This window comes from Camellia sinensis, chromosome 14 (assembly GCF_055761805.1).
Source record: "Camellia sinensis isolate YWXY chromosome 14, ASM5576180v1, whole genome shotgun sequence".
In the NCBI taxonomy this organism is placed as follows: Eukaryota; Viridiplantae; Streptophyta; class Magnoliopsida; order Ericales; family Theaceae; genus Camellia; species Camellia sinensis.
The window spans coordinates 14,890,214-14,903,095 of NC_138974.1; the positions used below are offsets into that span (position 1 = coordinate 14,890,214).

The window sequence follows — 12,882 nt, forward strand, 5'->3', positions numbered from 1 at the left end:
AAATTTTGTTTAATACTTTTTTTCTTATTGTTCATTGGATTTTGTTAAGCTATAAAGAAACAAGACTTCTTTTTTTTTTTTTTTTTTAACTTTTGAGCTTTTGTAATAATTTCTTTATGTCAAGATAAATTTTTAATATATGCTTTTTGAAACTATATATGAAAACAGACTTTGTGTGAATATTAGCAATTATAAAAAAAAAAAAATTATTTGTACTTAACAAGATTGAAACAAAACAATATGGGGCAATAGTTCATACACCATTGGGGATCCATGAGCAACAAAATTTCATAATGGAGTTCATGGAATTTCTTTTGGGAAAACCTCAAGAACATAATATTTCAAAATACACTTGAGAAATCCAAGAAATACACTTCCATGAAACTATTACTACAAAAAATATAAAGCATTTACAAAGTTGTAGTGGATGTAAAACATTTTCTTTGGAGTATAAATCTCACATTTTCATTTGTGAGTCATCTGACTATGTTACAGTGTGTCCATCGCACCAATTTGTGCTCAAAATCTTCTTTTTTCTTTCTCATCCATGTCCAAAACGCCGCCATTGGCTGAAACAAAACAATGCGGGATACACGAAAGAATTGCGCTACCTTTAATATCATTCTTTGTAAGACTACGCCGACAAAAAGAAGGAATCTAGGCTCGAAACTAAAAACCCTAATCTGATTATGTTAGCTATCTGCAACTCTTCTGTAGAAAAGAACATAAGCCGCTGAGGTTTTTATCCTGTCTTCATTTATGGGCGAAACCCGGCTGTCATCGAAGTCATACCACCGATCACCCCCATGCTACATCACAACAAATAAAATTAGAACAATCATTCAAAAAGAAGAAACAAGCACTCAATATCATACATCTAAAGCTTATCAAGTTTTATAGACTTGCAAATTTTCCTTATTTAAGTCCATAATTAAAGTACAGAATACTAAAAATGCCACAAGGGCTACGTCTAATGTATGGCAAGACTGTCTTACATCCAACACTAACAGGCTTAAAGGCAGTTTTATATCTTCTGGCATGACTGTCTATATATGTTTTACTATCAAACGCTAATAACATAGCAATTTGGAACACACGTCCTGAAACAAGGTACACCTTGGTTACAAAATGGTATATTGGCAAAACAAAGCAATTCCCGAATTTTTCCAATTTATTTTCTTAGGAGAAAAAAAAAATCAAACAATACAAAAATGGTTTACGCTCTGAAAAATGTGTTTTTGCATGATTAATTTGAAAACTAATGGATTATATTTTATTGGATTTTTAATTCTTATCAGCATTGCACCTCAAAAAAAATATATTTATTATAATTTTACCCTGTCAGAAAATTCCAACTTTACCCCACCCATAACCTCCCAAACCCTAACCCTAACCCTAACCCTACCCATACCCCCTACCCCAGCCACCACCGACACCATCTCTGACCACCCTTCCCAGCCTATCTCCAGCACTGGCCACTGCTGTCCAGCCCCTCCCGCCCATCCCCAACTTCAACCTCCGCCATCCAACCCCTCCCCGCCACTCCCAGCCCTTCTCTACCCTTCCCCACCCTCCCCCACCACTCAACAGCCCCTCCACCATCATGACCCCTCGCAGCTCTCCTTACAAGATCCAGATTGCCATCCAAATCACACCAGCAATGGCAATGGAGAGAGAGAGAGAGAGGGGGGGGGGGGGGGGGGGGGGGCTGGGGAAGGGTGTCAGTGACCGAGTGGCAGGGAAGGGTAGGGAGGGGCTGGGGGTTGGAGGCCGGAGCTGGTGGGGGGTGGGGCTAGGGGTTGAAATGATTAGTGTTAAGTGTGGTGTGCAAAGAATTTTTACAAAATTTGGGTCCAAATACAAGTATCGGTACAGTTATAATGCTAATGAGAATTGAGCTTAATCCCACAAACAAGTGTTTCCATCACCAAAAGCTAGCAGTCAGATTATCCTTATCACTTGTTGATAACACCACAAGTGACTAAAATATAGCATGATATGAATTCACTTATTTGAAATTTTTAATGTCAGTGCAATGCACTTCGATTTTTTTATGAAATATGTTTTCACTTTTCTTTATGAAATGTGAAGGTTTCAGATCAAGGTACACAAATGATACACTTAACCCCAAATCATTGACCCCAAATCATTGAACTAGAAGAGCAGATTTTTTTTTCCCCACAAAGCAGACGATATTTAATGTTTGTTTTCTATGTTACCTAAATTGTAAAAGAAAACTAGATAATCACAAAGTAAATAAATAAAAATAAAAATAAACAGAATACACAAAGATGGGGATTTAGAACTCTTTCCGCAAGAAGAAATGCCACTTACATGGACAAATGCAGTGTAGTGACCCCCTCCCATGCTTCCATAGTGATTACTAACTGCATAAAGCATATACCGATTTGATGATTGACTATTCCTGTGCGCAATGTATGTTGACAAATCAAGATTGTGGACAGGGAAGTCAACACACGTCTCCAGCTTGTTCTTCAAAAATCGGCTGTATGAGAACCTCTTCAAATGAATAACTAAAATCTCGGGCAGTCTCCAAAGATCTAATTTTTTGCTTGCTTGACGATGCTTTTTGCAGCCAGGACAGTACCTGAGATTACATATCACAGTACAGATCATTAGGAAAACCACAAAAACAGGCCAATTTCCGCAAGGTCAGTGATGAAAGTAATGAGCTCACATGTATACTGAATCCAGAAGCACACTCTTGCGCAAATGGACAAACAATTTGACCAAATATTACGACAAAACATGAAAGAATCTAAGAAAATAAATGCCCCCGAATGTCACAAAAATGCTACTTCCTTTGGCCCACCCCAAAAATAAATAAATAAATGAAGTCTTTTCCTTTCTGAGTTTTTTCCCAAATGCATGAAAGTGGATTAGGTCAAAAGAATGAACGTGATGTTGAAAATTTGGTCTTACAAGATGACAGTGGAAACATAAACCCACAAAACAAAAGGCAAAACACTTTTAAAAAAACTATCTCGCCTCTAGTAACATCTCATATAAAGAATGCTTGCTGCCTACAAAGGAAGAATATTTCCAGATCCAAATTCAAAAAAGCTAATGATGTACACACTGACCACATGTCCTCTGGTCCAAGAGGTTCCTCCTTCAAGAATGCTTCAAGGCATTTATATAGAGAAACAGATTCCTGAGGTCTTTTTCCACAGAATTCAGACTTAAAAATCTGGGGTAATGAGCTATGAAGGCTTGTCTTGTAATCCTTAACCATTTTAGCTGACCAACACACAAGCACACTCAACCGCCCAGTCAAAGCCCTGGATGCTGCTGGCTCATTCATTGCAATTCTTGAGTCCCTAGTTGTTCCCTTCTCATCTGTTAAGTAAAACTCCAAATCAGCATCGGAATGTGTGTCAAACTCTTTTCCATTAGAAGAGTCTGCAACTCCATTTATCTCAGGTGTTGAAGCATCCACCATATCAATTAGTTCTTCAGTTGCAGTTCTCTTGATGTTATCGTCATCATCTACAGAATCTTCATTAGGTATTAGGAATGCTCTTAGTAATTTTAGATACAAATTACGGATATCAGAACCATTTACAAATTTAGAACTTGCTACAAAAGGAATCCCAAATGCCTTCCAGCTGCTTGTCAGCTTCCCACAGACAAAAGGCCTGACAATGTAAGATTTATTAGAGATTTTAGATTTTAGTATATTAACTTTCCCATACCTGAAACCATAACATTACTCCAAAGGCAAGAATCTAGTTTGAGTAGCATACAAATTTCAATAAAATTGAAAAGAAGCACAAGCACGCTGACAAGAAGATCAAACTGAAAAAGAAAATTTAACTTACTCTTCAGCATGCTGATGCATGAATACAACTATTTGGACGTTTTCAGCATCCTTTGGTAACCGATAAGCAACCAGTTGGTCATCATCTCTAATTAATGATAATGAATCACCTAGCTCCCCTAGATAGCGGATGATGCGATTATTGTATATCTGTATGTAATTATGTAGTTTTAGAGCTCAAAACAAAAGTTTAGGTTGATGAGTAAGTACAACTGGACCAATCTAATAATGTGCATGCACGCCATTATTGGTCATAGTAAAGTTACAATTACTACAATATACCTCAACCACCAAAAGGGTCTCATCAACCCCTAAAGAGCAAGCAGTGCTTAAAGCCTGAATAAGATCTTCAAATTTTCCATGCTTGGGCACAGTAATAGTTATTGGGGATGGTGGAGTATTTCCATCAGTGCTCATGACTGTCAAAGTCATTGTCCGCATCATCGTTGATGGTAATGGTAATGACAGATACATGAATGGATCGAAGGTAACAGAGACCTTTCGGCAAACAGGACACACTAATGTGGACCTATATTGACCCTGCAATGGCAAAAAATCAGGACGCATTTAATCAATAAGGATGAAAATTTTATCATCAAGAGTATCTAAAAGCCAACTATTATCAACCCCTCATAAAGGGCAAACAATGTGTCCATCTAGGGTTATAAACAGATTAAATTGTTATCTGTTCAATACATGTCTAATCATTTCTTTGTCTACTACAGAAAAATAAGATATCTAAGACTGTGGGGGAAAACATGAAGAAGTTAAAAGTAGTCCATTATTCCTGAGAAATTAATAGCCAAACTCTAATACATGCATGATTCTGTGCAATCAAGAAAATCAATATGCACATATATGCATCTGCAGCCAGTTTAACACATTTGTAATTATGCAATGCTCTTATATTCAATCTGTTATTAAACCCTAATGGCCCTAATGGCCTTGGATCAAATCAGATTTGCTTTCTGAACTGCCACTCTCATAGCCCTACAATAATGAAGGTCACTACCCAGTGTTGGCCCAGTCAATTTGTGGTGCTGAGAGGGCTCCACAGGGTACAGACCTAACAAAGACGAAATGGCTGCCACTGATACAAACCCACATCTTTACACTTGACAACATGAGCTTTTACCAGAGCATCAACCAAATGGCCTATTTTGGCCTATGACATATTAATCAAAAATCCCAAATGTAGAAACTAGAGGATAAAAAGGAAGCCTGCTTTGATCAAATTATTTGAGAAATACAAGTTAATCCGGGAGAAGATTTGATAATTTTCAATGCCTATTTGATGTCACCTCCTAAAGGTTTTAAATTTTGTGCACAAATCTAACCTTAAATACTAATTGAAGGGCAATATGTTAATATTCTAGATCTTGAAACCAGAAATTTCATTTTTTCCTTTCTTGAGACAGTAAAAATAAGAAAGCAGAGCATATGACAAGTTTATAAAAGGATTCCAGAAACCTGAACTATAGTTTCCTTTAGAAAAGGAGATCAACATCCTGAGGTTCTGTAAGTTTCACATTCTAGATCTTAAGAAGTGTTCAGGGTACAAATCTAAGAAGATTGAAATACTCCATTTCCAAAATAAAAAATGCAGAGGATACCAGAAAAATGATACTCACTTGACACACATCAACAATAATAGAGTCATTGCGAGCCAGATGATTCTTCCAATATTCATCAGCTACTTCTTCATCAGGCCGGTCATCCCCGTCCTTGACTTCTATGTACGGTTTGCATTTTACACGATTCAAATCTTCATGGAGCCCATCCAATAGAAAAGCAAGAAGCTCCTACAGAAAATCAGTTCCATAACTCGAAAGACAGAAGCTAGAATTCTAAATTCCAGATAAAGGGAAACACTAACTTGGGAATCATGTTGATTAAAACCACTGAACTGAGGAGCAAAATGAGCAAGTTTTGACTTGAACATTCTTGGTGCTACAGGAGTTGCTCCAGGAGCCCATAACTTCCGCAACAAATCGCCAAATGCTAAAGCAATCTCACCCTGACCAAGAAATGGAGAAAAAGTAATAAACTTGAGAAGGGAAGTCATTATAAGAGATTCCACAGAATATCTTCAGGAAAAAAGTTTCATGAATTTAATGCCATTTTTGTGCAAAAAAAAAGGAATGCAAATAAAAACATAAAAAAGGGGGGAAATATTAATATTAGAACAAATAGATATTGAAAGAGAAAAATTCATGCAGGACCATGGCATTTTTATGACAATAACAGATGACAACATACATCCATGCCTAAGGGGTTGTCATGATTTATTTCTCTACTGTAATCTCCAAGAAAGTAGTCCACGAGCTTCGGTGTGTGCACCAAGCACTGAAGAGAACTGTTCATGAAACAAGTATTCCCAAGGTTTAGTAATCCTGTCAAGCCCAAAGAACCAGATTCACCAGAGCCCCCAACAAAACTACAGTTCAAATTGGCAGTGCCACCATTCATTGTACATGAAGTCCCATTAGGAAGAAGCCCCTTCATATCATCTTTCTTCACATCTCTGCTTTTATTGAAATCTGCCAACCCATAAACTTGCAACTCAAGGAGAATCTGTATACAGACAAACAAGAAGGGAAGAAACATAAGTGCTCATACAAATTGATAAGACGTAAAAAATAATGATGATAATTAACTTAGTAAGCAACATGGTGTTATAAGTCAACAGAATTTTGTACTTAATTCTTTTTAAAATGACATAAACAGAGTGGCTAGTCCATGACCATTTTAGGCTCCCTCAATCTTCTGCATCCTCTTCTTGCATAGCAAACATGGTACAGCCACTATGACTGGGAGATCTTGGGTGCATTTGGTGCCTTATGTTGTAGACTAATCTTGTGTGTTCTTGTATTTTCCTAACTTTGTGTTCTTGTATTTTCCTAACTTGAGGACAAGTTCTTTTGACGGTGGGAGTGCTGATATGAATTAGCGTGTTGGCAGTTGTTGGTTGAAGCTAGCCTTTGTCTAAAAATAGGTGGTTAGTATCTCAATAACTAACTTTTGACATTTGAAAATTGTAAATTTCAAAGATTTATTCAGTGTGTTTAGTTTCAATCTTTTGGATTCAATTTCTAGAAAATTGAGTTTTTTGGTTTTTGTATTTTTTTGTTTTTAGTGAATATTTTTAAAATTTTAAGCAATTTTTTTACTTTTTAGATGCGCCTTACTTAAATGTATCTAAAAATAAAATATTTATAAAAAAATATTTAAAAAAATCAATAATTACACAAGAATATGAAAAATGTATTGAATTCTCGTATTTTTTTTATATTTTTGATATTTAGTGAATTTTCTAAAGTTTTTTTTCATAAATATTATACTTTTTCTTAAAAAATTGATTAGAATATTAAAAGAATTCAATGAAAACAAAAAAATACAGACAACAAAAAATTTCAATTTTTGAAAGGTGAATCCTGAAAATCCAAACCAAACAAGCTGATTAGCTCTTGTATCCAAAATTTCTCTCTCCTAGAAATCCAAAGTCTTGTAAGTTGTGATATTGATTCCATTATTTTTAATTAGTAAAAATTTACCAACTTATACACTTAGCTTACCATCTATGAAGCATCTGTATATTCAAATTGCGTACTAATACAAAGAATATATCTGATTATATAGTAAACTTAACCCTAAGACTAAAAGGAAACACTACCATATATATAAACGTAAAACACTGCCATATATATACACTTATACAATCTCTCAGAAAATGAAATACTGCCATATATATACACCTATACAATCTCCCAGAAAAGGAAACACTGCCATATATATAGTTGAAATTTAATGTATAAAGAGAATTGTATTATTGATTGATATATGTTGTTGTATTTATTACAAATGGTGAGTGGCTCATTATATAGGAGAGGGTGAGTGTAGTAGGTGAGGAGTAGGTGATGGTAAATTGGTGGTAGGTGATGGTAAATTTTAACAGCCCCCTGCAAACTCAAGGAGGATAGAAACTAACCAACTTGAGTTTGGAGAGAGTAACAAAACAAGAAAATACATAAAAATAAAAGAGGATAAGAGACACTGTATGGTCGTGTCAGACCATTGGTGAAGACACTGGATGGTGGTGTCATAACGTTGTAGAGGACACTGTATGGTGGTGTCATAACGTTGTAGAGGACACTGTATGGGGGTGTCATAACGTTGTAGAGGACACTGTATGGTGGTGTCATAACGGTGTAGAGGACACTGGATGGCGGTGTCAGACCGATGTAGAAGACAGTTTATGGGGTCATGTCGGACCGTTGTAGTAGACAATGTTGTGACAGTTGTTGTGACAGTTTACAGAGTCTTGCTGGACCCTTGTAGGAGCTAACTGGAATCAATGTCGGGACAGTTTACAGAGTCTTGTCGGACCCTTGAAGGAGCTAACCGGAATCAATGTCGGGACAGTTTACAGAGTCTTGTCGGACCCTTAAAAAATACACTGTATGATGGTGTATATAGGCTGCCCAAATATATATATATATATATGGATATATATAGTGAGCCCTCAAAAGTCGCGCCCTCAAAAGGCGCGCCCACTTCATCAAAAGGCGTGCCCGACAGAAAGCGTCGAGCCATCAAAAGGTGAGCCGGAGACGCGGCGAGGCACGTGAGCGACAGAGTGGCGTGTCGGCCGCGTCGTCAGTGTCGATATAACCCAATGCGGAGGCTGTGGAAACCAAACCAGGCTGAAACCTCTGAACATTGTCAGACTGAAACACTCTGAAAATACTCTGGATCCAACCCTTCTCTGAAAAACTCTGCGTTTTCGGAGAGAGAAACTTTGTAACACTCTGTAACCAATCCTTCTCTGAAAGTACCAGTCGGAAATCGCTGCGTCGCTGAAACACTCTGCAACCCAAAAACATGGCCTCTTCTTCCCGTCCAGCTACCCAGAATATGGCCTCTTCGTCTTCCCGTGGGCTGCTCACTCTCTTTCCCGACCTCAATGAGTCAACAAGAGAGAGAACTGGGGCGGTGGCCAGTGAACCTCAACCAAACACCTCTGTGTTTGCTCCGTTGAACTTTCCGATGCGGTCGGTGGAGCAAAAAATGGCGGTGCAAACTGATATTGAGGCCAATCAGTATACTCTGAAGTCATGTGTGGAAACCATGACTGCGGTCACAAACTTGTCGCACCGGCTGCAGAGCAGGACAAATGAGGTGCAACAGTTAAACTCCCAGCTGGCTTTGCTCCAACGCATGTATAAGGATGCGCGAGCAGAGATAAGTGTGCTAAAGGCAGAAAACAAGGAGCTGAAGCGGAAGGCAACCGTTATGTTTCGATTTGGAGGTCCGCCATATGCTGCAGTGGAGGAGTATGGGGGAGTAAACGTGCTCGGTGGCGTGGAAAACACGGAGGCAGCACCGGCAAGGGCCGCCCAGGACGGAGGCAAAAAGAAGAGACCGGCGGCAGAGTAGTGGAAGTGAGGTCTGTGGGTGGCCGTCTGCAGAAAAGAAAACAAATCTGTGGGTGTTGTGTTTTTTTTTTTTTTTTTTTTTTTTTTTTTTTTTTTGTGTGTAAAATGGTGATCGGGGTTGATCCCTGAAATGAATAAAATATGGTTTGGTGTGCAAAGCTATATATTTTTTTTTATATTTTTGTTTTTGTTTTTGTTTTTGTTTTTGTTTTTGTTTTTGTTTTTGTTTTTGTTTTTGTTTTTGTGTATTGTGAAAAAGGGAACACAAAAAAAGATAAGAGAAATAAATAAAAATTCTATTTTGTGGTGAGGGAGTCGGTGAGGGAGGTGTAAAAGGTGATTAAAAGAAATAAATAAATAAAGTTTAATAAAATATGAGTGAGTGGGTATTCAATCCTGCCAAAAGGAAGAGAGAGAGAGATGGGGTGTCTTGATTGCCTCAGATTAGTTCATGGATTAAAATATGAGTGAGTGGGTGTATGGTGATAGTGGAATAAAATATGAGTGAGTGGGTCTTCAAGTCTGCCAAAAGGAAGATGCTTATCACAGAGCATTATTGATTGCACCAGACAATAACAAGATGTGCAATTTGGGTATTTGCTTGATGAAGCAAGGGAGAATTACCGAAGCGAAGGAGACTCTTCGGAGAGTAAAACCAGCAGCCATGGATGGCCCAAGAGGTGTGGACTCCCACCTCAAGGCCTATGAGAGGGCACAGCAAATGCTTCGAGATTTGGAGTCTGAAATGATGAATAAGAGCGGTGGAGATAGAGAGATGTGATGGAGGCTTTTCGTCTTCTGGAAGTTGCATTGCAACAGTCTGCAACAGATCACTCCACTGGAACCATTGGTATGGATCTCATTACAACTGGGGTCTCTGCAAGTGAAAGGATGAGAAGGGAAAATCTGTTATCCGCAACTCGCAACATAAGTATGGAGAAGATGCAGATTGGAGGGGCCTCTACTCGGTTCTTGGAGTTACTGGAAGAGTTGGCGTCAATTCGAGCTAGCAGTGGTTTGAGTTGCTGCAGTGGTTATTGGCGGTGATTGGAGAGGAGGTATGTGTTGAGGTCCGGCGGGCGGCCAAGGCGAGACTGCCGCCCGCCGGTGAAGCAAAATTACTAGCTTCTTAACCTTGCTCTGATACCAAGTTGAAATTTAATGTATAAAGAGAATTGTATTATTGATTGATATATGTTGTTGTATTTATTACAAATGGTGAGTGGCTCATTATATAGGAGAGGGTGAGTGTAGTAGGTGAGGAGTAGGTGATGGTAAATTGGTGGTAGGTGATGGTAAATTTTAACATATATAAACCTAACCTAATATTCTCACGCACCCGCTCAAACTCAAGGTATTATAGCAGAAAACATTGAGAGTTTGCCAAGAAGAAACTGAAACCAAGCAGTGGTGTGAGTCTCACTAAAAGAGTCAACAAGTTGCAAAACCGAAGAGACGAAAGGAAGCAAGATAAAGCCAGACTACAGATGTTGAAGGACAAAGTGACAATCAATCTCAATGTGCTTTGTTTACTCATGGAAGATAGTGTAATGGGCAATCTGAATAGCACTACAATTATCACAATAGAGGGAGGTCGGAAAAGACTAAGGGACGCCCAAGTCAGATAAAAGACAACGAAGCTAGACTACTTCAGCAATAGCGTGAGCCATAGCACAATACTCAGCTTTGGCAGTAAAACAAGCAACAATAGTTTGTTTCTTACTTTTCCAAGAAATCAAGGAATCGCCAAGAAACATACAAAAATTAGAAGTGGACTTACGATCTGTAACATCACCAGCCCAATCAGCGTCAACATAGGCAACTAAAGCCAAGGAAGAAGTAGAGGACAATAACAATCCTTGGAAGATAGTACCGCGAAGATAGTGAAGAATCCGAACCAAAGAAGCCCAATTTGTAGAACGATGAGCAAAAACGAACTGACTAACCACATGAACAGCATAGGCAAGATCAGGACGAGTAATCGCCAAATAGACTAAGCAAACCACGAGCTCCCGATATAAAATACGATCAAGTAGAGGAACACCATCAGTAGTATTAAGTTTCACATTAACAAGCTTAGTGTTAGTAAGACCAATACAATGAATAACTTCATTAGCATACTTGGCCTGAGACAGAAAGTAACCCTTGGGAGAAGAAGCAACCTCAATACCAAGAAAGTACTGCAATGGGCCCAAATCCTTCATTTCGAAGGTGCAGAAGAAATGCTGCTTGACCTCAGAGGTAGTAGAAGAATCAAAACCAGTAATAATCATATCATCCACATACAGTAATAAGGCAACAAACCCAGCAGAGGTGTGAAGGAGAAACAAAACAGAGTCTTGGACAAAAAGATAAAACCCAAGCTCAGTAACAACAATCTGAAAGCAATTATACCAAGCACAAGGAGATTACTTCAAACCATACAAAGCACACTGAAGACGACAAATCCATCCAAAGGAATGGTGAAGGTTACGAGGAGGACGCATGTAAACCTCCTCAGTGAGATAACTATTAAGAAAAGTATTCTTAACATCCATCTGATAAAGAGGCCAATGACGAACAGTAGGGACAAATATCAAAGTACGAACAATACTCACCTTGGCAACAAGGGCAAAAAGGTCTCATCATAATCAATACCATACTCCTAGGAAAAACCCTTGGCAACCAGGTGAGCCTTGTAGCGCTCAAGAGAACCATCAGAATAAGTGTTGACTTTGTAGACCCATTTGCAACCAACCAAATTCTTACCAGCAGGCAAAGGAACCAACTCCCAAGTACTAATTTTCTGCAAAGCAGACAACTCATCTTCCATGACTTGAATCCAATGAGGATCCTGATAGGCCTCCTTGTAAGACTGAGGTTCGGAAAAGGAGTGTATAGCAGACAAAAATGTACAGTATGAAGAAGAAAAACATATTTTCGCAAAACCAAGTTTGACTACCTGTTTACGGATGCGAGTGGGATAGTTATAATTAGCAAGATCAGAGTCGTCAGAAACAAAAGGATCAGCAGCAGGGGCAGAGACAACTGGTGGAGGGAAAGCCTTGCGATGAGAATAGACTAACATCGAAGGACGAGAAGGAGAAGGAGAAGGAGAAGGAACACGAGCAGGCGGAAATGAGGAGGAGAGGAAGGAGCAGACTCATGGGAGTCTGTAGAGAGGGACTCATTAGGAGGGGTGGTACAAAAAGAAGAGGGAATAAGCTCATAGGGAACAATAGAGATATACTCATCAAGAGAGACCTCAAAAGGAAATGGATCAATATGAACCAAATCTTCTTTGGAAACTAGGGTTGTGAGAGGAGGAAGCTAAAAGTAAGGTAAACGTTCGAGAAAGGCAACATGGCGAGAGACATAATAAAAGCGGCAGGAAACAGGGTCATAACAACGATAACCTTTTTGAGTAAGACTGTAACCTAAAAAGACACATACGACAGACCAGGCATTAAGTTTGGTCATATCTTTACGGGATAAAAGGACAAAACAAGTAGACCCAAACAGACGAAGAAGGGAGTAATTAGGAAGTTGAGAAAACAGAGCCTCGTAAGGAGACCGATTAGAAAGAAGGGTGGTAGGGATATGGTTGAGAAAAAAAACAGCAGTAAA

General features: G+C 38.6%; 1 protein-coding gene across 1 annotated transcript in view; it reads right to left on the reverse strand.

Moving 5' to 3' along the window:
• Positions 1-286: 286 nt before the first annotated feature.
• The window catches only part of LOC114322739 (ubiquitin carboxyl-terminal hydrolase 8), a 33,013-nt gene continuing 20,417 nt past the window's right edge, over positions 287-12,882 (reverse strand). Inside the window, exons 6-13 of the mRNA XM_082906478.1 lie at positions 6,101-6,415; positions 5,718-5,858; positions 5,473-5,643; positions 4,124-4,381; positions 3,843-3,991; positions 3,105-3,659; positions 2,335-2,608; positions 287-809 (exon numbers count right to left, since the gene is read on the reverse strand). Of these exons, the coding sequence (XP_082762604.1) occupies positions 693-809; positions 2,335-2,608; positions 3,105-3,659; positions 3,843-3,991; positions 4,124-4,381; positions 5,473-5,643; positions 5,718-5,858; positions 6,101-6,415 (1,980 nt within the window). The 3' untranslated portion in view covers positions 287-692. The remainder of the gene's footprint in view (positions 810-2,334; positions 2,609-3,104; positions 3,660-3,842; positions 3,992-4,123; positions 4,382-5,472; positions 5,644-5,717; positions 5,859-6,100; positions 6,416-12,882) is intronic.